The 24,820-nt window shown below is 49.9% G+C and overlaps 6 protein-coding genes across 13 annotated transcripts; 3 read left to right on the forward strand and 3 right to left on the reverse strand.

Moving 5' to 3' along the window:
- Positions 1-41: 41 nt before the first annotated feature.
- Positions 42-17,574, reverse strand: alpha-Spec (alpha spectrin). 5 transcript variants are annotated; one of them, XM_070285874.1, is made up of 8 exons: positions 17,435-17,574; positions 6,954-11,095; positions 6,478-6,576; positions 3,497-5,420; positions 2,826-3,429; positions 2,579-2,608; positions 955-1,555; positions 42-887 (listed from the first exon to the last, which is right to left on the reverse strand). In XM_070285874.1, the coding sequence occupies exons 2-8, from the start codon at positions 10,941-10,943 to the stop codon at positions 759-761; spliced, it is 7,377 nt and encodes a 2,458-aa protein (XP_070141975.1). In that variant the 5' UTR covers positions 10,944-11,095; positions 17,435-17,574; the 3' UTR covers positions 42-758. The 5 variants fall into 5 exon arrangements, with proteins under 5 accessions (XP_070141975.1, XP_070141976.1, XP_017029643.1 ...); XM_070285875.1 differs by lacking the exon at positions 17,435-17,574 and adding an exon at positions 17,157-17,298; XM_017174154.2 differs by lacking the exon at positions 6,478-6,576.
- On the reverse strand, positions 11,238-17,570 carry dlt (codanin-1 like protein dlt). Of its 4 annotated transcripts, XM_070285878.1 has the most exons (3): positions 17,435-17,534; positions 15,654-15,807; positions 11,238-15,578 (listed from the first exon to the last, which is right to left on the reverse strand). In XM_070285878.1, the coding sequence occupies exon 3, from the start codon at positions 15,415-15,417 to the stop codon at positions 11,716-11,718; it is 3,702 nt and encodes a 1,233-aa protein (XP_070141979.1). In that variant the 5' UTR covers positions 15,418-15,578; positions 15,654-15,807; positions 17,435-17,534; the 3' UTR covers positions 11,238-11,715. The 4 variants fall into 4 exon arrangements, with proteins under 4 accessions (XP_070141979.1, XP_017029645.1, XP_070141978.1 ...); XM_017174156.2 differs by lacking the exon at positions 15,654-15,807 and having other exon boundaries at positions 17,435-17,570; XM_070285877.1 differs by lacking the exon at positions 17,435-17,534 and adding an exon at positions 17,157-17,286 and having other exon boundaries at positions 11,238-15,807.
- A 203-nt stretch (positions 17,575-17,777) lies between the features above and the next one.
- On the forward strand, positions 17,778-19,448 carry Cdc37 (cell division cycle protein 37). Its single transcript, XM_017174158.3, has 4 exons — positions 17,778-17,938; positions 18,023-18,226; positions 18,289-18,948; positions 19,004-19,448. Exons 1-4 carry the CDS (start codon positions 17,906-17,908, stop codon positions 19,286-19,288), a joined length of 1,182 nt encoding a protein of 393 aa, XP_017029647.1. The 5' UTR covers positions 17,778-17,905; the 3' UTR covers positions 19,289-19,448.
- A 38-nt stretch (positions 19,449-19,486) lies between these two features.
- On the forward strand, positions 19,487-20,746 carry LOC108079745 (dnaJ homolog subfamily B member 13). The gene is made up of 2 exons (XM_017174159.3): positions 19,487-20,471; positions 20,534-20,746. Exons 1-2 carry the CDS (start codon positions 19,487-19,489, stop codon positions 20,653-20,655), a joined length of 1,107 nt encoding a protein of 368 aa, XP_017029648.1. The 3' UTR covers positions 20,656-20,746.
- Positions 20,747-20,794: 48 nt separating this feature from the next.
- Patj (patj crumbs cell polarity complex component) lies at positions 20,795-24,194 on the forward strand. Its single transcript, XM_017174157.3, has 2 exons — positions 20,795-22,665; positions 22,729-24,194. Exons 1-2 carry the CDS (start codon positions 21,103-21,105, stop codon positions 23,803-23,805), a joined length of 2,640 nt encoding a protein of 879 aa, XP_017029646.1. The 5' UTR covers positions 20,795-21,102; the 3' UTR covers positions 23,806-24,194.
- On the reverse strand, positions 24,143-24,781 carry JTBR (jumping translocation breakpoint protein JTBR). The gene has a single exon (XM_017174163.3). It carries the CDS (start codon positions 24,695-24,697, stop codon positions 24,236-24,238), a length of 462 nt encoding a protein of 153 aa, XP_017029652.1. The 5' UTR covers positions 24,698-24,781; the 3' UTR covers positions 24,143-24,235.
- Positions 24,782-24,820: the final 39 nt, after the last annotated feature.

Consider the following 24,820-nt stretch of genomic DNA (forward strand, 5'->3'; position numbering starts at 1 on the left):
CTCCCATGTGGCCCCTTCGACACGAAACACTCTTCCAGCTATACATTTTTTTCGACATGCAGCGATATTTATTTTTGCAAATTCACGGATTGTAAATATACGATCAATACAGAGGCAAATATTTACTGTATTCCTTTTTTCTTATTTATATATTTTTGTTGGTTTTTTGAAAAAGTTTACTACTTTCGTTTCGAATACACGTAGAAAACACAAAGTCTGAATGCTGTTTATTATGTATGTATGTATTTTCGTGGGTAAGCAGCAATAGTATCTTAAATTTCTTTGTATTTCAATTGTATTTTTGTATGCTCAAGTGGCAAGGTTACACGAACATTTAGTATGGAAACTTTGAGAGTTTTTGCTCGATTATACTGGAAGCTAAGCTTTATTTATATATTCTCTCATTGCAGGCATTGATTATATCCTCGATTAAATACTCTTCTCCGGCGACAAAACTGAAATTTAAGATACTTTCTTTTCGGTAAATAAATGCAAAAAACTACAAAAGGGTTTATAGTCATTTTTGATAAATATGTATTGCAGTGTGCGGTGCTATTGTTGAATTTAGGTTCATTGTGGCATAGGTTCTTAAATAAGCATTAAACAGTTTGGACTTAGAGACTAAATTATTGAAAATAATGGTGTAAATATATATATATTTTTGTTTACTTTTCTTTGTTTGCTTTAGAAATAGATTTAGATTGTAAGACAATATGCTTCTCAGGCGCCACTGAACCAGAACAGGGTGGTTCGGTTCTTTAATTCTGGAATAGCGTTCGCGTAAAGTCGATGTAGTCCAGGGCATCCTTGATGGGCTGGCCGGATCGCGGTTCCTGGAAGGGTTTCATGCGCTGCACACAATAGTCCGCCATGTCCTTGGTGAGGTTCTGCAATGGAAAAGCCAACTGATTAACAAGAGATATCCCTTTTTTTTTTCAATTTATGTAGTCTTACGCAGTAGAGCTCCTCCTTGGTAACGTAGGGGCGGTCGGCGGCAGTGATGGCGCGGAAGGCATTCTCGATTTCCTCGTAGGACTGCACGTTCTCCGTCTCCTTGGAGATCATGAACGCAATGTATTCCTGGAGGGAAACATAGCCATCGCGGGTATTGTCCACCACATCGAGTATGGCCTCGAATTCCGGATCCGGTTGGCCTTCCTCAACCATGGGCAGATCGTAGCCGAGGGCGCGCAGGCAGGATTTGAACTCCTGGTGGTTTAGCTTGCCGCTCTTATCCTTGTCAAAGTGCTTGAACATCATTGAGAACTCCTTAAGCGAGTCCTCGGAGACGCCCGAGTGGTTGCGCGCCTGGATCTGCTGCTCCAAATTGTGCTGCATGCGCATGGATAGCTGATCGAGCTGATCCCACTGCTGGGCCAGGCCCACCGTCGAGTGTTCCGTGTAGCGATTGTCCAGGATCAGATGCTCCTCTAGGAGCGCGCCCAGCTCCTCGATCTTCTTCAGATCGACACGACGGGCACGCACCTCGGTGGCCTTGACGCGAAGCGCCTCCAGTTGCTGTTCCAGGGAACCGGAGCCTTCCATCATGGACGTTCTGTGGGTGGACAGTTGGTTGGTTGGTTGGTTTGCCAAGACAAAAGGAACACACGTTAGTAGGGCACACAATATCGAATATCGAGGTTAGGTCTCAAAACAAATCGGAACGTTACAATGATAATAATGCATTAAGAAAAGCAAATCTGGTTAGAGGTCTGTAAGGGGGCAGCGAATATAATTTGCGGGCTCACAACTAGCTTGTCTTCCCATTTTGTATCGTGGCTTGTATTTATTTACAGGTGTCTGTGGGAATTTAAGGGCACGATAATCGTTCTGGCCGGGATTAGTGTTAAGTTTTGTTAAGGGTTTTTCTTTTGAGTTCAGCAACTAATAAAAGACACAAATTGTCTAATTGCTAGAAAGCGAGTTAAAAATAAGAATATGGCGTCAAAGAAAACATTTCAATTAGGGATGTTTATATATCATGATACTATTATATAGTTGTATTAATTATAAAATAAAATTATACAAAGATACAATTATATAATTGTCATGGTTTATTTTTAACATCCCTAGTTTAAATTGGATTTTTGGTAAAGAAAAGCTACTAGATTTTTGTTAAACTCTTCGATAAAACTGAAACTGAAAACCATATGAGAAAACATGTTAAATTGCTCGAGTTCTACATATTTGCAATTTGTTTTTTTTTTTTTTTCTGTATACTACATTTTATTTTGCTCTCGATTTAGGCATGCTAAAGAGTTTTAGATTTTGAGGTGAGACCAAAAGAATAATGGAGAATCCGGAAGAGCACCTCAAGGCACTCCAAGTGGGTGCACGTGGCTAATGCAACTAACTAAAACTAAGCCTTAGGTCGTTCGTTGCACGACGATATATACGAATATGTACAAGCGCTCGCATCAGCACGAGTCGCAAAAGCAAGAGTTATAGAGTTAGTGGAGCTCCAACAACACGCGTTAAGGAACCAAAAAAGAGAGATCACACAACAGAAAATGGTAGTTGAAACGCAGTTGAATTGAGACAGGAGTCGGACCCTGCCCACCCCTGCTCGCTTAATTACCCTTGACGGTTATAACCCAGCATATAATATCTAGAAAATAGAATACATTCGTTCAGTTACGTATTTGAATGGGGGACGAGAGAGAGAGAGAGAGAGTCGAGGCCACAAGAGTTTTTGGAATTGTGTGGATTGGGATGTGGATGGTGCATCATGGATTCGATCCCACACAACATTAAAAAAAAAAAAACAAATGAATAAAACCAACACACACTTTTGGATCAAGTAAAACCCAAACCACCCCACTCACCTTGTCTCTGTCAGCCACTGGTGGAAGAGATTGGCGTGCTTGGCAAACTCCTTGCGCAGCTTGTCGTTCTCCTCCTGACGCTTGGCCTCCTTGGCAAGTTCCCCATCGCGTTCCTCTATGATCTTTTGCAGATTACGCCAGGTCTCCTCAAGAGCTTCCATGGTGAACCATGTGTAGGGATTGGGTCCAACATTAAAGCTCTTGATCTTCTGGTCGAGTGCTGCCAATGCCTTGAAGTCAGCTTCGGCCGACGACAGTGACGCCTGGAATTGGGCGTGGGCGTCGCGCAGGGCGCGGATTTCTTCGATCGAATTGCAGCGAACAGGATCGGTGAGATCCTCCTCGGCATTTTCGAACCAAGAATTGAAGGCCGAAGCTTTCTTGGCAAATGTCAAGTAGAGTTCCTCGATCTGGCGGAACTGCTCCTGCATGGCCAGCAGTCGTTGCTTGCGCGTATCGGAGGCGTCGCGCAGTTTCTGCCACCTGGCAATAACGTCACCATGACGCTTGAGGATAGCCGGCGACTGAGCATGGCTGGCGTTGATGAGTTGGTCCTTCAGCGCCGTTATATTGTGGATGCCCTCCTGCTCGAAGGCATTGAGACCTGGGTAGACCAAATGTAATGTACTCCTCCAGGCATTATATTTTATAATCCCCCCGTTTGTTCTTACCTGCATCGAATGTCTCCTGCTTGGTCAACAGCGTCTGCACGGTGGACAGGTCGCGACCGTACTCATCAGAGCGCACATAGTTCTCCTTGTCGTCGATCCAGCTTTCCACCACATCGGCCTTCCACATGAACTGCAAATAGGCAGAGTTGTCCAACAGAGCGCCCTTGCGGCGAGCGGCCAAAGCCGACAGGTTGTCCAGCTTGTGGCGCAGCTGCTGGCAGCGCTGGGCAATGGAGTCGCCATGGTGGTTCTTGGCCTCCACCAACTCGCTACCCTGATCGCAGATCAACGAGCAGCGATCCTTGTGGGCAGTAAAGTCGGTCTCGAAGGCGTCGTGCTTCTTAAGCAGACCCTGAACGGCGGCCATCGAGTCGCCGTAATCCTCCACGGACAGCAGCTGTTGCTTCTCGGTGATCCAGGCCTCCTCCTCCTCCACCTGGGCCAGGAACTGCTGGTAAGTCAACGACTCATCCAGCTTTTGGCCGCGCGTGGCAGCCAGGTTCTTCAGCTCGGCCCAGGCCTGGTTTAGAGCCTTCAAGCGCTGTTCAATCTCGGGCACACCCAGATTAGAGACATCCATTAGCTTCTCACCGGCCTCTTGCACGGCCTGGATGGCCGGTTCATGGGAGCCCAGCTCAGCCTCCAAGCGCTTGTGCTTCTTCTTGAGGTTCTGAACTCCAGTTAGATCGCGACCGTAATCGTCGGAGCCAACCAGAAGCTTCTTCTCCTTGATCCAGCTCTCCTCGTCGGCAATGTCGCGGAAGAACTGATGCAGGGTCAGGGCCTCGTTGAGACGCGCCTGACGATGGGCAGCCAGGTTGCAAATGCGCTCGTAGCGCTCATTAATGCTCTGGCGCTTCTCCTGGATGCCGGCAGTATCGAACTGGCCGCTCTCCACCAAGGAATCGGCCTGGTTGTTCATGTCCTTGATGCGGTCTTCGTGCGCCACGATATCCGCCTCGACCAACTGATGCTTCTTCATGAGGTTTTGGACAGAGGCCAAATCCTTACCAGAATCCTCAGTGGTCAACAGACTCTCGACCTCGCCCAACCAGAAGTCCAAATCCTTGACAGCAGCGATATAGGTGCGCTGCTTATTGGCCTCCTTAAGCTTCAGCGACTTCTCGGTGGTCTTGTGGGTCAGATACTCCCACTGATCGGCGATCTGGGTCAGTCGCTTCTGCACCGCATCCTCCGATCCGCTGCACTGCTTCTTGTCAATAAGATTACCGCCCATGGCCAGAACACTCTGAATGCGATCGGCATTGGCCGCCAACTCTGCCTCGAAGGCCTGGTGTTTCTGGTGCTTCGATTGGATGTTGGCCGGATCCTTGTAGCTCTCCTCGGTGGCCAGTTGCAGCTTCTCAGCGATCCAGTTCTCGATCTCATCGGCATCGCGCGAGAATTGCTGCAGAGTCTGCTCATCGCCCAGCTTCGAGCGCTTCTCGATGAGCCCGTCCTTGAGGTGACGCCAGCGCTCCAGCACCTGCTTGCGCTTGTCGTCAACCAGGTTGGAGGCATAATGGTTCTGGGCAATTAACTGATCCGCCACCGTCTGCAGGGCAGCAATTTTCTGCTCATGCCCGTTGATGGCCTTGTCAAAGTCCTCGTGCTTCTTGATCAGAGCCTCCACATTGCCACCGGCATTGGCATCGTCGTCCGCATTGAGGAAGGCCTCGCGGGCCGACATCCATGACTCGGCCAGCTCACAGTCGCGCATGTATAGCTGCAGATCCAAATTCTGCTCCAGCTGCAGACGGCGCTCTGTCCAGGCCTTCTCCAAATCCTCGCGTGCCTTGGCCAGATCCTCGATTTTCTCCTTGATCTCGGGCGAGGCATAATGATTAGCCTGCAGCAGCTCGTTGCCAAACTGCTCGAAGGCTCCGAAGGTGCCGGCACGGGCATCGATCTCGGTGCGATGTTCCTAAAGGGGAGATTCGAATTGAGACGAGGATTAGTTTTGAAACATTGTGGACTTTGGGAATGGTAACAACGCCGGGTTAGAACAACATGGCAATGCTTGGCCGCTGAGGAACGATTGCGCTGCAGCTTCAAATTAGTCAAAAGTAACAACGAAGTTAAACTAAACCGTTTTCGGTGGATGATAAAGTGGGTGGAATTTGAAGAGAATGAACGGATTTTTGGGGTTTGTATGTTTGTATGATTATAATGGGTGTGGTTTTATGTAGAGAGCTCTAACTTGGGGTTTGTTTTGCACATAAATTTAACCTCTGTTCTAGGTGGGGTTTGAAGTTTTAAAATTTTAAAATAGATAGTTAGGAATTAGGTATATATATAGAAAGGAATACAAAAAGTCTAAGTAATATATCCATCTAAGATATAGCGCTTAGTATGGAAATATCATATTGAGAATATATCCCAATGTATTATACCGAAATTTAAAAAAATATCGCATTTAATTTTAAAATATTGACAATTCAAATATAATTGAAAAATATCAGATTTATAGAACATCTTTAAAATCTAGACACTGTCGATATAAAATCTGATTAATTGCATATAAATATTTAGGTATCAGACAACAAAATCAAAGCAAAAAAAAGTCAATCTTCAGAGTTCGAATGATATTTATCAATAATAATTATGTTTATAGTTCTATCTTATGTTGTGAAATCCAAGTGTGAGGGTTATATGAGTATGATTGCCCGACATGTGTAAGCCATATTAGATAAGATAACGAGAAACAGCTTGGAGTTACTCAAGGAACAAAAACATGTGCGTGTATGTAATAAGGAAGCCAAAAGCTTAAAAATATTATCTGATATATATACACTGATTGCCATAAAGATAGAAAAGAGTTTTCAAGTGTTGCCGAAAAAAGTACACCTTGAAAATGGGTTTTAAAGATGATGATAGTACACAAGAACGTTTGGATCAGAGAGGCGCAAACATATAAACATAAAAACACAACAAAACACGGATGTTGACTTGGAATGATGTTGCATTTGCGAAGGAACTACCTCGTCGCCGGATGGAGATGCGATGCTGGTGCTCGAGGAGGCGGTGGCTCCTGGAGCCGAGCTGCTGCCCAACGTAAATTCGATCTCAGCACGATGTGCCTGGGATTGGAATTCATTTGATTTTTTTTTTAGGGTTTGGAATGCAGAAACATAACCATGATGGGGGATTTTAGGATGTTGTTGTCATGAACCATGATGAACCGTTGTAGTTGGCGTTGTTGTCGATTGTTTGTTGTTCGTTTATGACATGACACAAACCAAATAAAGAAACGAAAACCAAATAGAAACAAGATATAGTTCGAAGGGGTTTCAAAATAAGGATAAAACGGGTCTAAAGAAGGGAATATAAGACTTAATAGGATTTTTTCCCCTCTTTTTCCAGGCCTGCTTGAGAAGTATACTTAAAATAAACCACAAACAGACCTGTAGATAACCTAGTTTAACTTAAACGTAATGCTCCCCAGCAAAATCCTTACCTGATGACGTTCAATCAGAGCCTCGGCACCGGTAACATCGTTGGCCAGCTCATCGGAGGTGACCAGGCTCATCATCGAGTTGATCCAGGCCAGCAGATCGCGATAATCGCTCAGGAATCGCTGGAGGTCGTACGAGTCCAGTAGCTTCTCCTTGCGGGCTGTGGACTTGGTGATTATCTGGTCCCACATCTCATTGATCTCCTTTTGCTTGGCGTACGTCTGCTCGGCAGTGTCGGGATGCGATTGCATCAGCCTGTTTGCGGTCTCATCCAGCTGACGGATCTTGTCACGCAAGGCGGCCAGATCACGTTCCACGCCCTCGTGCTTGCGCTGCAGGGTCTGGACGCTGCGCAGATCCTTGCCCAAATCATCGTTGTTCAAGGCATTGGCCTTCTCGGCAATCCAGTCCTTGGTCTCATCAATGTCGCGATGGAAGCGCTGCACCTCGTGGGCAGAGCCCAGCTGGCTGGCCTTCTCGGCGGTGAGGGTCTGCAGATTGTTCCACTTCTCGTTGAGATCCTGCATCTGGGTTTGGATCTTCAGAGCGGCCTCAGTCTGTCCCAGGGAAGTCAGCTGCACGGCAATCTCGTTCATGTTGGCCAGACGCACCTCGTTGGCCTTCAGATCGTCATTGAAGTCGTCAAACTTCTTTTGCAGTACCTCCACCTCCTCGAGATCCTCGCCCACAACATCAGCGATCTGGGCATGGTTCTCCTTGTCCCGAATCCACTGGGCCAAATCGGCAGCCTCGCGAACCAGCACGTAAGCCTTAACGGTCTCGTTCAGCTTGTTTTGGCGCTCGCGGGCCAGGGCCAGCAGGTTGTCGTACTGCGAATTGATTTGGTTCTGGCGCTTGGCAATCGAATGGTTATCCACCAGATTCTGCTGCGAGGCGCTCAGTCCAGCCTCAATCTTCTTGATGTAGGCAGCCGGAACAAAGCCCTGGCGATCGTTGACCTCCACCTTCCACCAGTCCTTGTTGTTCGAGTTCAGCAGGGTGAGAACATCGCCCTTCTTCATGGACACCTCGCGGGGGGATTTCTCGGTGTAGTCATACAGAGCCACAACGCACTCCTTGCCGGTGATGTCCACCACGGGCGTCTCCTGCTGCCGGCAGTTCTTGGCCTGCTCTTGCAGTCCCTGGATGGTGTTGCCAAAGGCCTCCAGATCGGAGACCAGAGCCTCATGCTTCTTGAGCAGGGCCTCCGAGGAATCCTCGTCCTTGCCATAATCACTGCCAGTGGCAATTGGTTCCTTCTCGCGCATCCAAGACTCCGCCTCGTTGGCATCGGCAAAGTACTGATGAGCCTGCAGTGAGTCATCTAAATCCTGCTTGCGCTGATTGGACTTGTCCTTCAGGGTGTTCCACTGCTCTTGCAGGGCCTCCAGTCGCTGGCGGATGTCGTCACTGGCGAAGGGCTGATCCTTGAGCATATTTTCACCCGAGCTAATCACATTCAGCAGGCGAGCCTCATGGTTATTGATCTCGGCAAGAACGGCCTGATGCTTCTTAATCAGGTTTTGGACGCCAATCAAGTCACGACCGCGGTTCGTGGATGCAGCAATTGGTTCCTTCTCCCGAATCCAGGCTGCCTCGTCTTCCAAATCACGGAAAAGCTGTTGCACTTGAAGCGAGTCCAACAGATGCTGCTTCCTCTCGCCCATGGGTGCGGCGAGAGCGGCATAGCGGGCCGAGAGGTTGCCCTCCTTGTTGCGGATGTTATCAGCATCAAAGTGACCCGATTCGATGAACTTATTAGCCGCCACCTTGATGCTCTCAATGCGATCCTGATGGGCCATCACATCGGCCTCCAGCAGAGCATGCTTCTTCTGCAGATTCTGGACAGAGGTCAGGTCCTTGCCATGATCCTCCGACAGCAGCTGACCCTCAATCTCGCTGAGCCACAGCTCAATGTCCTCAATGGTGCGATTGAACTGCTGCTGCTGGCAGGCCTCATTCAGCTTGGTGCCCTTCTTGTCCGAGGCCTGGACGAGCGTCTCCCACAGCACGACGATCTCCTGCATGCGAGTGTTGATCTGATCGGCGGCATAGTGCTGCTTCTCAATCAGCTCGGTGCCCACATTGGTGATGTCTTCAATGCGCGACTTGTTGGCATTCAGTTCGTGCTCGAAATTCTGGTGCTTCTGCATCTTGCCGTTGAGATTTGTGGGATCCAGATAGCTGTCGTCCGTGGCGAACTTGAGTTTCTCGCTGATCCAGCCCTTGGTCTCGTCACAGTCCCGCTCGAACTGCTGGTAGCGATTGGAGTCCTCCAGCAGCTGGCGGCGCTTCGAAGACTTCTCCTGGAGGGCAGCACGGCGGGCAAGCAGCATCTGGCGACGCTGGGCCACATCGTCGGCGGCATAGTGCTGGCCATCGATCAGCTTGGTGGCGAAGATGTCCAAAGCCTTGATCTTCTCCTCCTGAGCGGCCAGGCTCTTCTCAAAGTCCTCGTGCTTCTTGATCAGGGCCTCCACCGAGTCCAGGGAGTCACCCAGGTCTTCGTTGGCCAGGAAAGCCTCCTGCTTGGCCATCCAGGTGTCGGCCTGCTCAGTATCGCGGTAAAAGAGCTGAAGATCCATGCACTGTTCGTACAGGATGCGACGATCCTCCCACAGTGCCAGCAGTGAGCTCTTGTCGTTCTCCAGAGCCGCCAGCTTCTCCTGGATCTCGGCGGCGGCATAGTGCTCCCGCTCCAGCAGCTTCTGTCCAGACTCGGTGGTTAGCTTGAAGCTATCCTCGCGGGCATCGATCTCTCCCTTGTGCTCCTGATGGCGTTCCAGCAGAGCCTCGGCACCGGCCACATCCTTGGCCAGCTCGTCGGCCGAGATGATGGCCTTCATGCCATTGATCCAGGACACCAGATCGCGGAAGTCGGCCAGGAAGCGGTGCAGGTAGTAGGATTCATCCAGTTTCTGCTTGCGCTCGCGTGCCTTCGCGGTAAGGCTCTGCCAGTAGTTGGCAATCTCCGCCTGCTTGTCGCGGATCTGGTCACTGTGATCGGCATGGATGGAGCACAGTCGCTGGGCCTCGGCTCCCAGAGTAGAAACCTTATCCTCCAAAGCAGCCAGATCGCGCTCGACACCCTCGTGCTTGCGCTGCAGGGCCTGGACGCTGGCCAAGTCCCTGCCATAGTCATCGGACGATAGCACCACATCCTTCTCGGCAATCCAGGCCACAGTCTCGTCAGCATCCCGATTGAAGCGCTGGATCTCGTGGGCTCCAAAGAGCTTCTCCTGGCGCACAATGGCCAGCTGCTTAAGCCTTTGCCAGGCTTCGTTGAGCTCCTCCTTGCGCTTGGTGATTGTATCGCGTTCGGGATGGCCGTCCTGGACCAACTTGTCGGCCAGCTGGTTAACCTCCGTTACGCGGTACTCCTGTGAGGCCATGTCCTTCTGGAACTCGTCAAATTTACGCTGCAGCACCTCCACATGCTCCAGATCTTGACCAAACTCGTCGGCCGTGACAAAGGTCTCCTTGTCCTTGATCCAGAACATGACTTCCTCGCACTGGCGCAGGAACTGCACTAGGACAAGTGCCTGCTGCAGCTTCAAACCCTTTTCGGCCAGACGACTGAGGAGCAGCTCCCACAGCTGGTGCAGCTCATCAAGACGACGCTGGATCGTCTCAGAGGCAAAGTGCTGCTGGTTGATCATCTCCTGGCCGGTGTTGTCCAGCGATACGATGGCATTGCTGTGCGCCGACACTTCCGCCTCGAAAGCCTGGTGCTTCTGGATCTTGGCCTGCAGATTGGTGGGATCGCGATAGCTCTCCTCGCTGGCCGCCTGCAGTTTCTCGTGGATCCAAGATTCCAACTCGTCGGCATCTCGCTTGAAGTACTGGAAACGGCGCGAATCCTCGAGCTTCTCGCGCTTCTGGCGCGTCTCGATCTTGAACTCATTGTAGCGGGACAGCACCTGCTCACGTCGCTCCTGAATGTCCTCGACCGTCTCGAGGATCTTCACCTCCTTGGGTGTGAAGTTCTCCATTTCGCTTGGTTCGTATTTACTTGTGTATTAAGAGTTTCGTTCGTTTTTGATATTGAAAAGCTTTCAGTAAAATTTCTAAAGCTGCTCTTGGTTTCGTTTTAATACTGCAACTGGTTCTTCCTTCTCCTCATCAAATGTTCGACCGTGCACAACTGTAATGGAGGAAATAGAGGGGAAAATAATTAGTTGAATTCGCTTTAATCAGCACAAACAAAAGCACAGAGCAGCCGCTCGTCAATTGCTTGAATTACCGGTCATTCATGGAACAAATAGAAAATAGTAATCACTGACAAATTGCGAACTTTTATGCTGAAAATTGTTATTCTCAGCTAAACGTTTATTTTTACAATCTTTCAATAAACATAATTAAATAAAAATAGATTAAATATATTTCCTGATAGAAACGATTCTCTTTTAGCAGTTCTTTGGCAACATTTTAACAATTTTTCGCACACAAAAATAACATTCATATATTGACTTAACGTTGCCAACGGCCCCTCACATCGATCGATGATCACATCGGCTGGCAACCTCGTCCCCTTTAAGTTCTCGGCAGGCCTCAACGTTCAATAACCGAACTAAAACTGCTACACTGACGCATTCTTCCACTGATTAGGTTCTGCCCGGCTATCGCTATCTTATCGCCAAGCAACAGACCAAATAAAGACAGTTCTCATCATTTCAGAGGTATTTTCACCAGAAAAGTATATCAAAAAGGAACGTTTTATTCGAAACAGAAACGATAAATGACATAACCAACGTTTTTTAGACCTTAAAAACTATCCAGATCGCGCGATAGATCGGCCAGCATTTCCATAAAAAGATGCGACTTGGCCTCGTCTTCATTACTGTCTCCGGATGTGTCGAGTCCAGCGCCGCCTAGGCCATTGCTCCCTGAAAGCGAGAGCTGCTGCAGGAGATTGGAAAGGGTGCTCCACACATGCGGTGGCCAGTTCTCCGCAAAAAGCGGCATAAATATCTCGTTAAGATGATCCGCACGCACTGCTCCAGTAAGCAGCATGGAGCGGAGCAGCTGCTCCAGCAGGCGAAATCCATTTTGTTTAAAAGACAGCTCCTGAATAAAGCGCACGCTCAGCAGGCCTTCAAAAATTCCGGGATAGGCCTCGCTGGCCTTGAACTGAGGCGAACGCCACACTGTACAGCAAGCGGAGATAACGTATTCGTCTAGGAAGTCGGGCTTTCGATTGATAAATAACTGAAGCAGATGCACCAATCCTGAACCAATCAGATGATAGAAAATCGTGGGCAATTGTGGCAGTAGAACCGCGTGCTGAGACTGTCGCAGCAGCTCGCCCAACTCCTGGCGGCTGCCCACATTCTCCGGCCGCAGGCTGAGGTGATGCAGCCACTGCTGCAGCTGGAACAGCAGCTCCGAAAGGCTAAATCCCACATCCGATCTGAGCTGAAGTTCATTGGAGCCACCGCCGGCAGCTGCTGCTTCCGCCTTGTTCTTGTTTGAGTTGCATACCTTGATGGCGAGCTCTTTGAGGTCGCCGTGATAGAAGGTGGACTGCAGTACGCTGGATTGCAGCCACTGCTGTAGTTGGGTCTGCGCCTGGCCGCGAATCAGGTGGGCGTAGGTGGAACGGAGCACTGCATTTGTACTGGCGGGCAATAGGGCCTCCAGTGACTGTGCTATGCGTTGGCCCAACATCTGGGGCACCTGTTCTTTCCATTTTTGGCAGGCCTGCTCTTTGGCCCCCTGAAAGATGTGCTGGAGCTGCTGCAAGACATCATCCTGCTTTACGGAACATATCTCGTTTACCTTGGCATCCGCAGAGGCCTTGGAGGGCAGCAGAATCTCCTGCTGGGCATCCTTGACCACGCACTTGAAGCTGCGCTCCGTAACAAACTCAATCAGTCGTCGTGTGGAGGCGTTCTGGGAGTGCAAGAAGGCATCGGCTAGCTTTCGTTGCTGTTGCTCCGCAGGTGTCTGCTCGCTGGAAACCGTTGGGTCCTGGGTAACAGAGGTGCTGCTGCTACTGCTTCCCTGCTGGAGCTGCTCTAGGCGTGTGGTTATGTACCGAAAACGTCCACTCTTCGCCTGCCGAGAGGGCGTTATGCTTACCCTGAATTCCTGGAGAAAGGGACAGGCAATGGGCAGCAGTTCCTCCAGCAGGGGGCCAAGGGATTTTTCATGACAGCGGATTCCACTTAGGCAAAGCTCCACAACGGCCGCTGATTTAGTCTTGATTGACCTGTGACTATAGTAGGCATTAACCAGTTGCGGCTGTGCATCTAGCAGCCAGCCAATACAACACCTGGCTATAAACACTGCTCCAGGCTGAGATTTCTCCATACCCAACGAAGCATATAATCCGTAAAGTATTTCCAGGGTGGCCAGGGCGTCTGGCAGATTCAGGCTGACCGGATCTAGCATGGCCAGGTATTGGACCAGCCACGGCAGCGAGATGAGCAGCTTGCCATTGCGCATCGACCGCTCGAATGTCTCCCGGAGATTGAAATCCGGCTGAAAGCGACTGCGTAACTGCAACTGCTGCGGGCACAGATACGGCGGCGAAGGATTTCCGTGCTGGGTAGTCCCGCTGAAGGGCAGAACGCTTACAAAACCCAAAAACTTGGCTAAAATCAGCATATGGGCCATCGTCTGTACACGTACTATGTAGAGTCCCTGCTGCGCAGACTGCTCCTCCTCAGCGCAGACATCCTCGGACAACTGCAGCAAATCAAAAGTAGAGTCGTTGTGCCGCAGCAACTGAACAAACAAGGCCAGCTTGAGCTGCACATGAAACGCCATCGATGAGCAGCCGGCTATAAAGTCACGGAAAAACGCCTGCGATCGGGGAAACTGACCCTCCACACTGGAGTCGGAGGTAACCAGGCGCTGGGCCAAGCGATTGAGTCTGAGAGGGTCCAACTTTAAGCCAAGTTCCTCGGGCGATTCAGTGTTCTCGGTGGCCGAGATCAGCAGTTGACTGACAAACAGCTTGGCAAAGTGTGCCATGTTCACCGGGTGTTCCGACACCTTGAAGATTTCCCGGATGCAGGGCGCCACCTCCGAGGTGAAGTTAAAATTGCGATTCAGGTGGCCTAGCTCCCACTGCTTCAGGGCCTTGTAAAATAAATCTCGCTGCGTCTTGAAGGCTGCAAACTCGTTCTGCGAGGGAAAATTATCCCGTGAGTCCTTTTCGACATGGTAGTATACGTTGTGTTGCGAGGAGGAGGACGTGTCTAGAGCCACAGATGGAGCCGAGTCCTGTTTCTGTTGGTAGGACGCTTCTAGCTGTTGGACAATGCCCGGTGGCAGCAGGTTCAGTCTCTCGTTTTGAAGCAACACCCCCAACGTCTTCTTGTCCAGCTGCAGAAGTAACCTTTGCTGGTTCTCCAGGAGTTTCAACGCAAAGTAAACGCAGCTCTTGTAGTCAGAGGAGACGCGCTGCAAAGGCATGCAGTCTAGACTTGTACCAACGGTAGATTGTCCCAGGTCTCGTACATTAATCAACTGTAGCACGAAACTGAGTTCGCTCAGGACATTGGGCACCATATTAAGGTCAATGAGAAGACTATAAATGACAGAGAGGAGCTGCAACTGATTAGAATCGGTCACATCCTCAAGCGAGAATGTGTCGTGCGGAAAGACCTCATCCTCTGGTGTCCTTCCCTCCAGCTGACTGACGTTAAGGGGCGGCGCCTCGATTTTAATCTCCTGCTTATGCAGGAGCAGGGTTTTTCGCGCCTCCATATCTAAGGCAGCTCCTTGACTTCTATCGAAAAGTTCGCTGCTCTGGGAGAGGCGCCACAGATTATTGTCGTTGCTAAAGGAACTGGTGTCTCCGAAAGATGAGCCGGCCGAAACATTTTTGCTGATGGTCATGGGGAGGACACGTCTACGTGGCTTAGACTGCACAGTGCCGCCGGAAGCAGCTCCCGTTGACTGATGTTGATTCTGCGACTGTTGTGGAGTAGTCTTCTTTTTAGATCGTTGCTGTCCTTGGTTGGGCGAGTTAACCAGAAAGTCGCCCAGGCAAAAACTGTGCCCACCTCCACCACCACCATTGCTTCTGTGGCCTGTGGTCTGTGGCGTGCTGCAAAACTGGTTGTTGCCGCTGCCAGGCATGGATCTGCGGCCCTGCTGTCGCAGTGGAGTCGACGTGGACTCCACACTGCAGCTGCTCCGGTTGAGAAGTGAGTCATTGAGTAGTTGCTGCTGCAGGTTCTCATCTAATTCTTTGGATGCATCGCCAGGCGGCGGCTTTGGCTGACGGACAGGGGTCCCAGGTAACGAGTGCACCGGTGTGTCTGAGTTCCTGACTTGGAAATATTGACTCGTTTGCTGCCGCAAGGCGGCCAGAAAGTAGGCTGCAAAGTCCTCTAGGCTGCAGTTGCTCTGCTTCCTAAAGTGGGCAAGAAACTTCTGCTGCAGCTGGGGGCGTGGCACCTTCTCCAGCTGTACAAGCAGCTGCTGCAGATGGGTCTCTTCCGGTCGTGGCATTTCTATGTATATCTATAACATCCAAGGCTCTGACTTCGTTGGCATGGCCTGATGCTCTATTTTTAAAGGCTGCCTCTCGAGAGCTATTTTTGACCTTTCTCTCACTCCTTCGCCACTCCTCCAATTTTTCAATCCCTCTCTCTCCCTTTTGCTTTGATTCCCTGCAACGGAAGAGGAGAGAAGGGAAATGTTGGCTTCTTTACACGCTCGGCTTCGTTTTCTAATTAATGTTGTACTTTTATTTTTAGATTTTGTTTGGATTTTGGTAGATTTTCTCTTGACATCACTTTTTTTCACACATACTAAACTAAATCAAAGTAAACGGCACGAAAGACGTTGCAAGTTGTCTAATTTAGGCGGCAATGATGACATCATCACCTGTACTAATAGCTATAAAGTTTGAAAATATTAGGATAGAAGGGTTTTAGTTAGTTGGAGAAGGATTTAAATCATTTGTACATACAAAATTTGACCGTAGGCTAACTTAGACTAAATATAAATTATGATAGGACAATAAAATTTATCAAATAAAACGAATTAATTATTTTTTGGCCTATTTAAATATATAATTTCAGAATATAAATTTATGATTATTCAAAAATATATTTTTATAAACCCCAAAAGCTATAAACAAAGGTAATTCATGATTTTGTGAGTTTTAATTTTTCGAAAAATTGCCATAATTGCCTGTCATTTTTTGACCCTATTTAAGGGATTTCTTTTCCCAAAATGTACTTTAATATTTCTCAAGAGCTCGGACCTTATAAAACACCACAATTCTTGTGTTATTCTTAATTAGCCAATTTTCACTGTACAGCCAAATCTATAAATTCCAAATTTGAGCAATTACGATAAGGAAATCTGAGAAATGTCCGGAATTCAATATAGATTACTTAATATTTGCGGTTGGTGTTAAGCGGAGGGAGAAAGGGATCAAATAAGGCGGCGAACCGCAAAGTCTGTGGCCGTGGGAAGTGACATCATTTGGGAAGAGGGTGGGGTTTGGCGTGGGGTGGGTCAAACATGCAGACAAACAAACAAACAGCACATATATTCAAAACACTTTTCATGCGTTGTGCCACAGGAAATTGAAATAAGCGAGAGAGAAAGAAAGAGCAAGAGGGGGAGAGGGAGAGAAGAACACACACCAAGGCTTGGCAGCCGTACAAATTCCAAATACACACAAACACAGCCAATTTAACTGTTTATCGCGCTAACAAATAACAAACAACAACAGAAAACGGCAAGTGCGAGAGAGGCTTCCCTCAAAAAGAGAGCGAGAGAAAATACACGGACTCACTTACACACGCATAGGCTACATTAATTGAAGTGTCTATCAGAAAATAGCTTGGGATGACGTAATGCGAACGGTTTGGAATTATGAGCAATGATGAGGAACACGAAATGGATCGAGGCCCCAAAATTAACTGAATAGATTTAATAATTTTAACCCATTGAAGTCCCCACCTTCACTGAGATCAGGGACCGAAAACAAGCCTTAAGCAAAGTCAAGGACATTTCCCACCTAAACAGGTTTGCGCAAATGTAAGGCAAACATTTATTTATCTCCTGCAGACACACAGACACGAACACAAACATAGAGAGGGAAAGAAATGAGAGCCAGCGCTCTCACCAACGCGCTTTCTCTCTGCTGAAGTTGCCGCACCACCAACACCCGATGACGTACACACACACCGACTCCTGCATAACACACGCACACTCATGCACAACTGGAGTACCAGATACTTTTCTTCAACTGCAATTGGAATCCTGATTTTTCGGCAGAATATCTTTAATTTTGATGACTAATCGAGCACCGGCGCTGGCCGTTCGGCTTTTTGAGCAATGGTCAAGACTCTGCTCTCGCACTTTCCATGTTTAATTGGATTTTTACGACGCCCTGAGAGGGTGTGGCGTTGACCCGAAAAAATTTTCACTTCACACGCAAACCAAATTTCAATTGCATTTTGAACCCAACTATCAGTAGGCTACGGGTGGAAATTTGGTGCAAACTTACACTTTGACGGCAACTCTATTGCTTCACAGTTAATTTGTTAATTATGCTATTGATTTTCAGCAGTTATTCGTATTTTTCTCGCAGCGACTGAATTCACGCGATCCGCACGGTACAAGAGCAATTTTCAATATGTCGGCCGCTAGAGATGGTCAGATGTGCCGATGTTTCGGGCAGCCGATAGGTTGGACATTTTTACACCGACTTGTAAAAATTGAAATTTCGTTTTTTAATATTAATTTGTTTGCAAGGTTTGCCTGAATAAAATATAATAATAATTCCCTTGGTTCATATAAAACTTTGATTAAAATATTTACCCAAGTGTGGCCAGATCGCGCGCATTGTAAGCATCTGGTATATTTCCGTGCTTGCGACACGGTCACCCAAATTTCCAGAGCAATCCAAAAAAAAAAAGAGTATAAAGGAGTAAAACCTGCGGCATTCAAAGGAAAATCGAGGAAAATTTACAGCAAAATGGTTGACTATAGCAAGTGGAAGAACATCGAGGTGAGTGGTCGGCCACGCATCCTGCGGGAGCAGTATCATCTGCAGCTCTGATCGCCGGTGAACTCGCCGCATCTCGCATTTCAGATTTCTGACGATGAGGACGACACACACCCGAACATCGACACGCCTTCCCTGTTCCGCTGGCGGCACCAGGCCCGCGTGGAGCGCATGGCGGAGATGGATAAGGAGAAGGACGAGATGAAGAAGAAGCGCCAGAGCTATCAGGCACGCCTCATGGACGTCAAGGAGCGGATTTCAAAGAAGGAGGGCGACGAGGAGGCCCTTAAGGTGCGTCACTGTCCAATTGTCATGTAGACCAAAATGTAATTTCCTTGTTAATTAACCCGCAGAAGGAGCTAGAGAAGATCGAGAGCGAGGGCAAGGAGTTGGATCGCATCGAGAACGATATGCTGAAAAAGGAAAAGAAGACGCCCTGGAATGTGGACACCATTAGCAAACCCGGTTTCGAGAAGACTGTGATCAATAAGAAGGCCGGGCGCAAGCCCGACGAGAATCTGTCTGAGGAGGAGCGCGAGAAGCGCATGAAGCAGTTCGTCAAGGAGAACGAGAAGCTCTGCAAGCAGTACGGCATGCTGCGCAAGTACGATGACTCCAAGCGCTTCCTGCAGGACCACCTGCAGCTGGTGGGCGAGGAGACGGCCAACTATTTGGTCATCTGGTCGATCAACCTAGAGATGGAGGAGAAGCATGAGCTTATGGCCCACGTGGCGCATCAGTGCATCTGCATGCAGTACATCCTGGAGCTGGCCAAGCAGTTGGACGTGGACCCGCGGGCCTGCGTCAGCTCCTTCTTCTCCAAGATCCAGCACTGTCAGCCGGAGTACCGGGCGCAGTTTGAGAGCGAAATTGAGGGTTTCAAGGGACGCATCCAGAAAAGGGCGCAGGAAAAGATCCAGGAGGCGATAGCCCAGGCCGAGGAGGAAGAACGCAAGGAGCGTCTCGGACCCGGTGGCCTGGACCCGGCCGATGTCTTTGAATCCCTGCCAGATGTAGGTTGACTTGGTATTTTATGTTCGTGATGTAAAGCATATTTTTTGTTAACAGGAACTGAAGGCCTGCTTCGAGTCTCGGGATGTGGAGCTGCTGCAAAAGACCATCGCCGCCATGCCTGTGGACGTGGCCAAGTTGCACATGAAGCGTTGCGTTGACTCTGGCCTCTGGGTGCCCAATGCAGCTGATTTGGCTGGTGACAAGGAAGACCAGGAGGAGGAGGATGAGGAATCAGATGGCGCTGCCGGCGGTGAGAAGACCGACGACGCCAAATCGGAACGGGCGGCCAAGGAGGAGGAGCCCATTTACACTGGCGTCAGCACCGAGGACGTTGACTGATCGCTGCCACCCGTTCCAACTCCACCATAGCTCTAATATTAATGTACTGTTCACATGCATACTTCATCCATAACCAGATCCCCGCGTCAGTTGAGTTTTTGTATATAATTTGAATAAAGTCAGCGCTAAATTCTCAGTAAGCTGCTGCCACCCGCTGTCACATGTAATCGTAATAATATACCATTCCAAGTAGAAACAATGAACCGCCCGGAGCTGGATTATTATGCGGTGTTGGATCAGCCGCGGGGAGCTACAAAGGAGCAGTTGACCTTGGCCTATCGCCGTCTGGCCATTCGTCTTTGTCCACATCGCGACAAAAAGGATGAGCAGGACTTTGTGCCCCTGGCCCAGGAGGGTCGGCTCACCCACCTCTCGCCCATGGGCGAGCCAAGACAGTGGGCGTACATCAATATGGCCTTCGATGTTCTGGGCAACGATCTCTACCGAGCCATATACGATCGGTATGGAGAAGCGGGTCTCTTTGAAGGGGTGATGCTGCCGAACGGGTACTTTCCGCCGTATCAGTACGATGGCGATCACATGAAGGTCTACGAGCGAGTCTTTGCCAGCTACTCGCCATACGCCAATCTGATAGATGCCATCGCCAATCCTCCAAGCTTGTATGCCAGCCGGCAGCATGGCATAGGTGTGCGTTCCAAGGATGCCAACACGGAACGGATCATACAACTGTCTCTGGAAGAAGTTCGCACGGGGTGTGTGAAGCTGATGAATGTGTGGCGCCAGGAAATTGTGGACTCGAAGGAGTCGCGGATGGAAAAGCGGAAGCACACCCTCAAGCTGAATATTGCACCGGGAACCACAGCCGGAACTCGCTTCTGTTTTAAGGAGGAGGGCGACCGCTATCCCGCCACCATTCCGGGTGACATCATCTTCATAGCCGCCGACAAGCCGCATGACATGTTTGAGCGGAGGAACCTCCACGATTTGGCCTATCGCCACGATATAGACTTGTGCCAGGCCTTCACAGGTTTCACGTTCTTCATCAACACGCTGGACAAGCGGCAGTTGAAGGTCGTCATCTCGGACGTTGTGCAGCCGGGTTACACCAAGGTGATTCCTCTTGAGGGGCTGCCCAAGTGCCGCAACATGGACGCGGTGACGGCCATCAAGGAGGCCAACAAGAAAATTGAGCAGTTCGGGGATCTCATCATTGAATTTAATTGTAGGTTCTTTACGTGTTCCCTGCCTTTTCTGTATAGATTTTATAACGGTACTTTTTGACAGATATTTTTCCCAAATACTTGACACCGCAGATGAAACACATGGCTCGGGATTTCTTCCGCAGCTTCCGCAAACTGGAGCTCGAGCTGGAGGAGGAGGAGGAACGCAACATAGCCAAGTGTTAAGTGACTGTGTGTGTGCCATAAGCACACTTTAAATTATGCGTATAATGAAAATAAATGATTGGGAATCAATATTCACATTTGGCGACGATAATTTTGTTGTATCGATGTTTGTATCACGTTCGACTTATCGTTATATCGATTGTCGTCACTCCCATCTCTATGCTGAGCAGGTTAATTAAAAATCAATTACAAACGGCGCAGCTCAGAAAGTAGCCATCGAAAGGAGACTAAGCGCTCGTGGAGACCACGCGAGATAATCAGGACACAGTAACTGGTTCCGAGCTGCTCCACTTTAAGCCCAAAGCCGATTACACGACAAAGTGTGCCAACGCCACACGACGACGACGCCCCCATCCAAGTGGCAAAAGCAAGCGGAAGTGGAACAAAGAGGCGGATCACGCTCCACTGGACGCACGCAGACCGCGCCCATAAGGTGGCACCTGCAAGATGCACCTCAGCGCGGACATATCCAGTGCCCTGCAGCAGATCGAGGCTGTAAAGAAGGGCATCGATGAGTCCGATGACCCCAAATTGCAGATGCAGACGGCGGAGAGCCTCAGCACGATTTTGGGCATCCTGCAAGACCCAGTCTTCCGCACCATCGTCCATGTGCAGGACTCCTTGTCCGAGCTGAATGCCCAGCTGGGCCAGCACCCGTCCATGCTGCCCAACGACTTTGACATCGATGTGGCAGGCAACCTTGTGCTCAGCCTGAATGGCGGCGAGGTGATGTACGACTACGACGAGCAGCGATCCTCCTCGCATTCTCATTCGGCGCCCGGCAGTCCGGACAAGTCGGGCGGTGCCGGCGAGGAGCCGCGTCCCCAAAGCCAGAACTCGAAGGGAGCCGCCGGAGCGGATCTGTATGCCACGGACTATGCCCAGATCCAGGCCATAGAGCTGGTTAACGACGGCACGGGCCTGGGATTCGGTATCATCGGGGCCCGTAACTCCGGAGTGATTGTGAAAACCATCCTGCCGGGTGGCGTGGCCGATCGTGATGGACGCTTGCGCTCGGGCGATCATATCCTGCAGATAGGAGAAGTCAATCTACACGAGATGGTCTCCGAGCAGGTGGCCGCCGTTTTGCGGCAGTCCGGAACGCATGTCCGCCTGGTGGTTGCCCGTCCCGTCGAACAGAGTGTTCCCACGCCTCAGTATAGCCTTGAACCCGGCACTGCTGTGGTGCCCACTCGCGTTCTCGTCGATCCCGCCGAGCTGGAGCGATACCTCATCTCCACCGGTTATCCAGAGATATTTGGCGAGAGCTCGACAGCTTCAACGCCCCAGACGACTACGGAAGATGATCGATTCGTGTATCGCGGTGAGACTTCTATGCTGATTGATCCCAGCATTGATCTCGAGGAGCTGCTGGCCCTACCGGAGACGGAAAAGCTCCAAGTGGAGCTGAAGAAGGATGCCAACGGGTTGGGCATCACCATTGCGGGCTATGTGTGCGAAAAGGAGGAGCTGTCGGGCATTTTTGTCAAAAGCGTTTCACCTGGTTCAGCGGCGGATTTAAGTGGACGCATTCGGGTCAATGATCGCATCATCGAGGTGGACGGACAGTCGCTGCAGGGATACTCTAATCACCAGGCCGTCGAACTGCTCAAGAAATCCGGCCAGGTGGTGAATCTCCGCTTGGAGCGTTATCTGCGTGGTCCCAAGTTCGAGCAGCTGCAGCAGGCCATTGCTGCCAACGATAAGCCGTCATCAAGTGCTCCTGGAACGCCTTCAAGGGCACCACTGCCAACGCCAGTAAACACCACGACTTCGGCAACGACAACACCTTCACGCAGTTTAACCAGAGAGCTGGAGGAGGAGGCGGCGGCATTGCCAGCGCCCGAGGCCTTCATGGCCACACCGCCCTCCTCGGCTACCACCTTGACCACCACGACAACGCTAGGCACTTTCGGTGCTGGCAAGCAGCTGGTGGCGGTAAGGGACTCACTCGATGGCTCCACCAAGATCATACCCACGGAGGTGGTCTCCCTGGCAGATAAAACCGAGGTAAATCCTTATTTGGAAGTGCTTGAAAAGGCCAAATATATAATGGTTTCCATCTTTCCATAGGCCAAGAACACTGGTGTGATTACGCGTCACAAGTACTACACTGATCCGGAGCTCACCGACGACATGGAGACGGAGATCATCCGCAAGTGGCAGAAGATCGTCGGCTCTGATGTGGAGGTTATTGTGGCACAGATCAAAAAGTTTGCCGTGGGCGGTCTAGGCATCTCCTTGGAGGGCACCGTGGACGTGGAGGGTGGACGTGAGGTGAGGCCCCATCACTACATTCGTTCCATTTTGCCCGACGGTCCCGTGGGCGTTAATGGTGTGCTCCGCTCTGGCGACGAGCTGCTGGAGGTCAATGGCGAACGTCTGCTGGGCATGAACCATCTCGAGGTGGTGGCCATTCTCAAGGAGCTGCCGCTGGACGTGCGCATGGTGTGCGGACGTAACAGAAACAGCACCTCGCTGCTACCCTTCTCCGATGACACTCTGAAAAAGCTGAGCAACAACTTTGAGAACCTGCTGCCCGCCACCGATCGTCTGGTGAAGGCGAAGTCGGATGGTAGTCTGGCCACTGCTGGATCCGTGGCCGATGGTGATTCAGTGGCCGCTGCTGCCGCTTCATTCAACAAGCTCAAGTCAAGGTCATTGGAGCCGCTGACTGGATTGGCCATGTGGTCCTCCCAACCACAAATCATTGAATTGGTAAAAGGTGATCGCGGTCTGGGCTTTTCCATACTGGACTATCAGGATCCGCTGGATCCGAACGATACGCTGATCGTCATCCGTTCTTTGGTGCCCGGTGGGGTGGCTCAATTGGATGGACGCCTGATTCCAGGAGACCGACTGCTGTTTGTCAATTCTATTAATTTGGAGAACGCCTCGCTGGACCAGGCCGTGCAGGCCTTGAAGGGCGCTCCCAAGGGAGTGGTGCGCATCGGAGTGGCCAAGCCGCTGCCCATGACGGACAACTCGCTGAAGGCCTGCAGCAATGCGAGCACCACCAGCGAGGAGACATTGGACGCGCAGATATCGCCACCAGCCTTGCCCGCAGCAGCACCGCCCGCCATGCCACTGCCCACTGCCACAGCCGCCAAAGGAGCCGAGCCGGATCTGATTCCTGACTGGCGTAACTAAGGCGAAAATGTAGGAGAATAGATAACCATTCCAGGCAGCTGAATCTTTATGTCATGTTCCCGTTTCCAAACAAATTTGGTGCCAAGTTTTATCACCAATTATATATTTAGGCCTTGGAAAGGACTACTTCTGAGGCTGATGCAATTTAAGGATTTGTGAGTTTGGAAACGGGAACGCTTGTTATAATCGAATCAAAATGTTATGCATATTAATAGCACCGAATTATGTTGACCCCTCTCCCCCACCACCACCAACAACAACAACAACGAGCATTCCAATGCAGAATATGCAATATCAGTTACCCTTTAGTATTAGCAAATGAATTTTAACAAAGGTATTTCAAGTGTATGTACTTAAATTTAATAAAATAATGTAATGTACCTCCCGTACAGCAATGAGTATCACAGGGTTGGGTGGTTTTTAAGCAGTATTATTGCACCCGATTCAGCTGCCTCTCTATCCGCATGTAATTCCGCCTAGACAGGACACGGTCCCGGGCATAGCTAACCAAGTAGCCCAGCACTCCGACCACAAGGCAAAGGGCCTCGAACTTGACAAAGTTACGCTGCTCGATGAGCGCCACACGGTCACAGCTTTTGGTCACAATCTCCCCGCTCTGACAGCGGAGAACCTCCTTGTAGTGGGTATGAATGCAGACGCCCAGGCTCCGGCTAACTATGTCGAAGTCACTGCAAGGATGGCACTCCTGCACCACGGTGTACTTCTCGGTCCGCCAGCAGGTCGAGTTGTTTTCAATGACGAACTGCTGCTCCCTTGTGCGACGGGGTCCTTCAGCTGCATAACGCGACTCCACTATCAGGACTAGAATGGTAACAATAGTCAGGGCTCCAAGCCCAATGAGCATGTGGTGCCTCTGGCAGTTTTCCAGCATTGCAAATCGGTTCTACTTGATGAATCACTGAAATGTGATTTGTTTATTACTTAATTTTTCTTTTACTATTTAATAGGGATGGAAGTAGCATTACGGTAGGTATGTCGATGTTTTAATCACTCA

Source organism: Drosophila kikkawai, chromosome 3L (assembly GCF_030179895.1).
Source record: "Drosophila kikkawai strain 14028-0561.14 chromosome 3L, DkikHiC1v2, whole genome shotgun sequence".
NCBI lineage: Eukaryota > Metazoa > Arthropoda > Insecta > Diptera > Drosophilidae > Drosophila > Drosophila kikkawai.

What these genes read in the sequence shown, in the direction of transcription:
- Cdc37 (XM_017174158.3), top strand. Translation starts at nt 17,906, where the DNA reads ATGGTTGACTATAGCAAGTGGAAGAACATCGAG. An exon ending in GCGACGAGGAGGCCCTTAAG is followed by an intron (nt 18,227 to 18,288) that starts GTGCGTCACTGT and finishes ATTAACCCGCAG; the next exon opens with AAGGAGCTAGAGAAGATCGA. An exon ending in TCTTTGAATCCCTGCCAGAT is followed by an intron (nt 18,949 to 19,003) that starts GTAGGTTGACTT and finishes TTTTGTTAACAG; the next exon opens with GAACTGAAGGCCTGCTTCGA.
- JTBR (XM_017174163.3), bottom strand. Translation starts at nt 24,697, where the DNA reads ATGCTGGAAAACTGCCAGAGGCACCACATGCTCATTGGGCTTGGAGCC.
- LOC108079745 (XM_017174159.3), top strand. Translation starts at nt 19,487, where the DNA reads ATGAACCGCCCGGAGCTGGATTATTATGCGGTGTTGGATCAGCCGCGG. An exon ending in TCTCATCATTGAATTTAATT is followed by an intron (nt 20,472 to 20,533) that starts GTAGGTTCTTTA and finishes ACTTTTTGACAG; the next exon opens with ATATTTTTCCCAAATACTTG.
- dlt (XM_017174156.2), bottom strand. Translation starts at nt 15,417, where the DNA reads ATGCCACGACCGGAAGAGACCCATCTGCAGCAGCTGCTTGTACAGCTG.
- alpha-Spec (XM_070285874.1), bottom strand. Translation starts at nt 10,943, where the DNA reads ATGGAGAACTTCACACCCAAGGAGGTGAAGATCCTCGAGACGGTCGAG. An exon ending in CTCTGATTGAACGTCATCAG is followed by an intron (nt 6,577 to 6,953) that starts GTAAGGATTTTG and finishes TTCCAATCCCAG; the next exon opens with GCACATCGTGCTGAGATCGA. An exon ending in CTGGGTTATAACCGTCAAGG is followed by an intron (nt 1,556 to 2,578) that starts GTAATTAAGCGA and finishes GTCCACCCACAG; the next exon opens with AACGTCCATGATGGAAGGCT.
- Patj (XM_017174157.3), top strand. Translation starts at nt 21,103, where the DNA reads ATGCACCTCAGCGCGGACATATCCAGTGCCCTGCAGCAGATCGAGGCT. An exon ending in CCCTGGCAGATAAAACCGAG is followed by an intron (nt 22,666 to 22,728) that starts GTAAATCCTTAT and finishes ATCTTTCCATAG; the next exon opens with GCCAAGAACACTGGTGTGAT.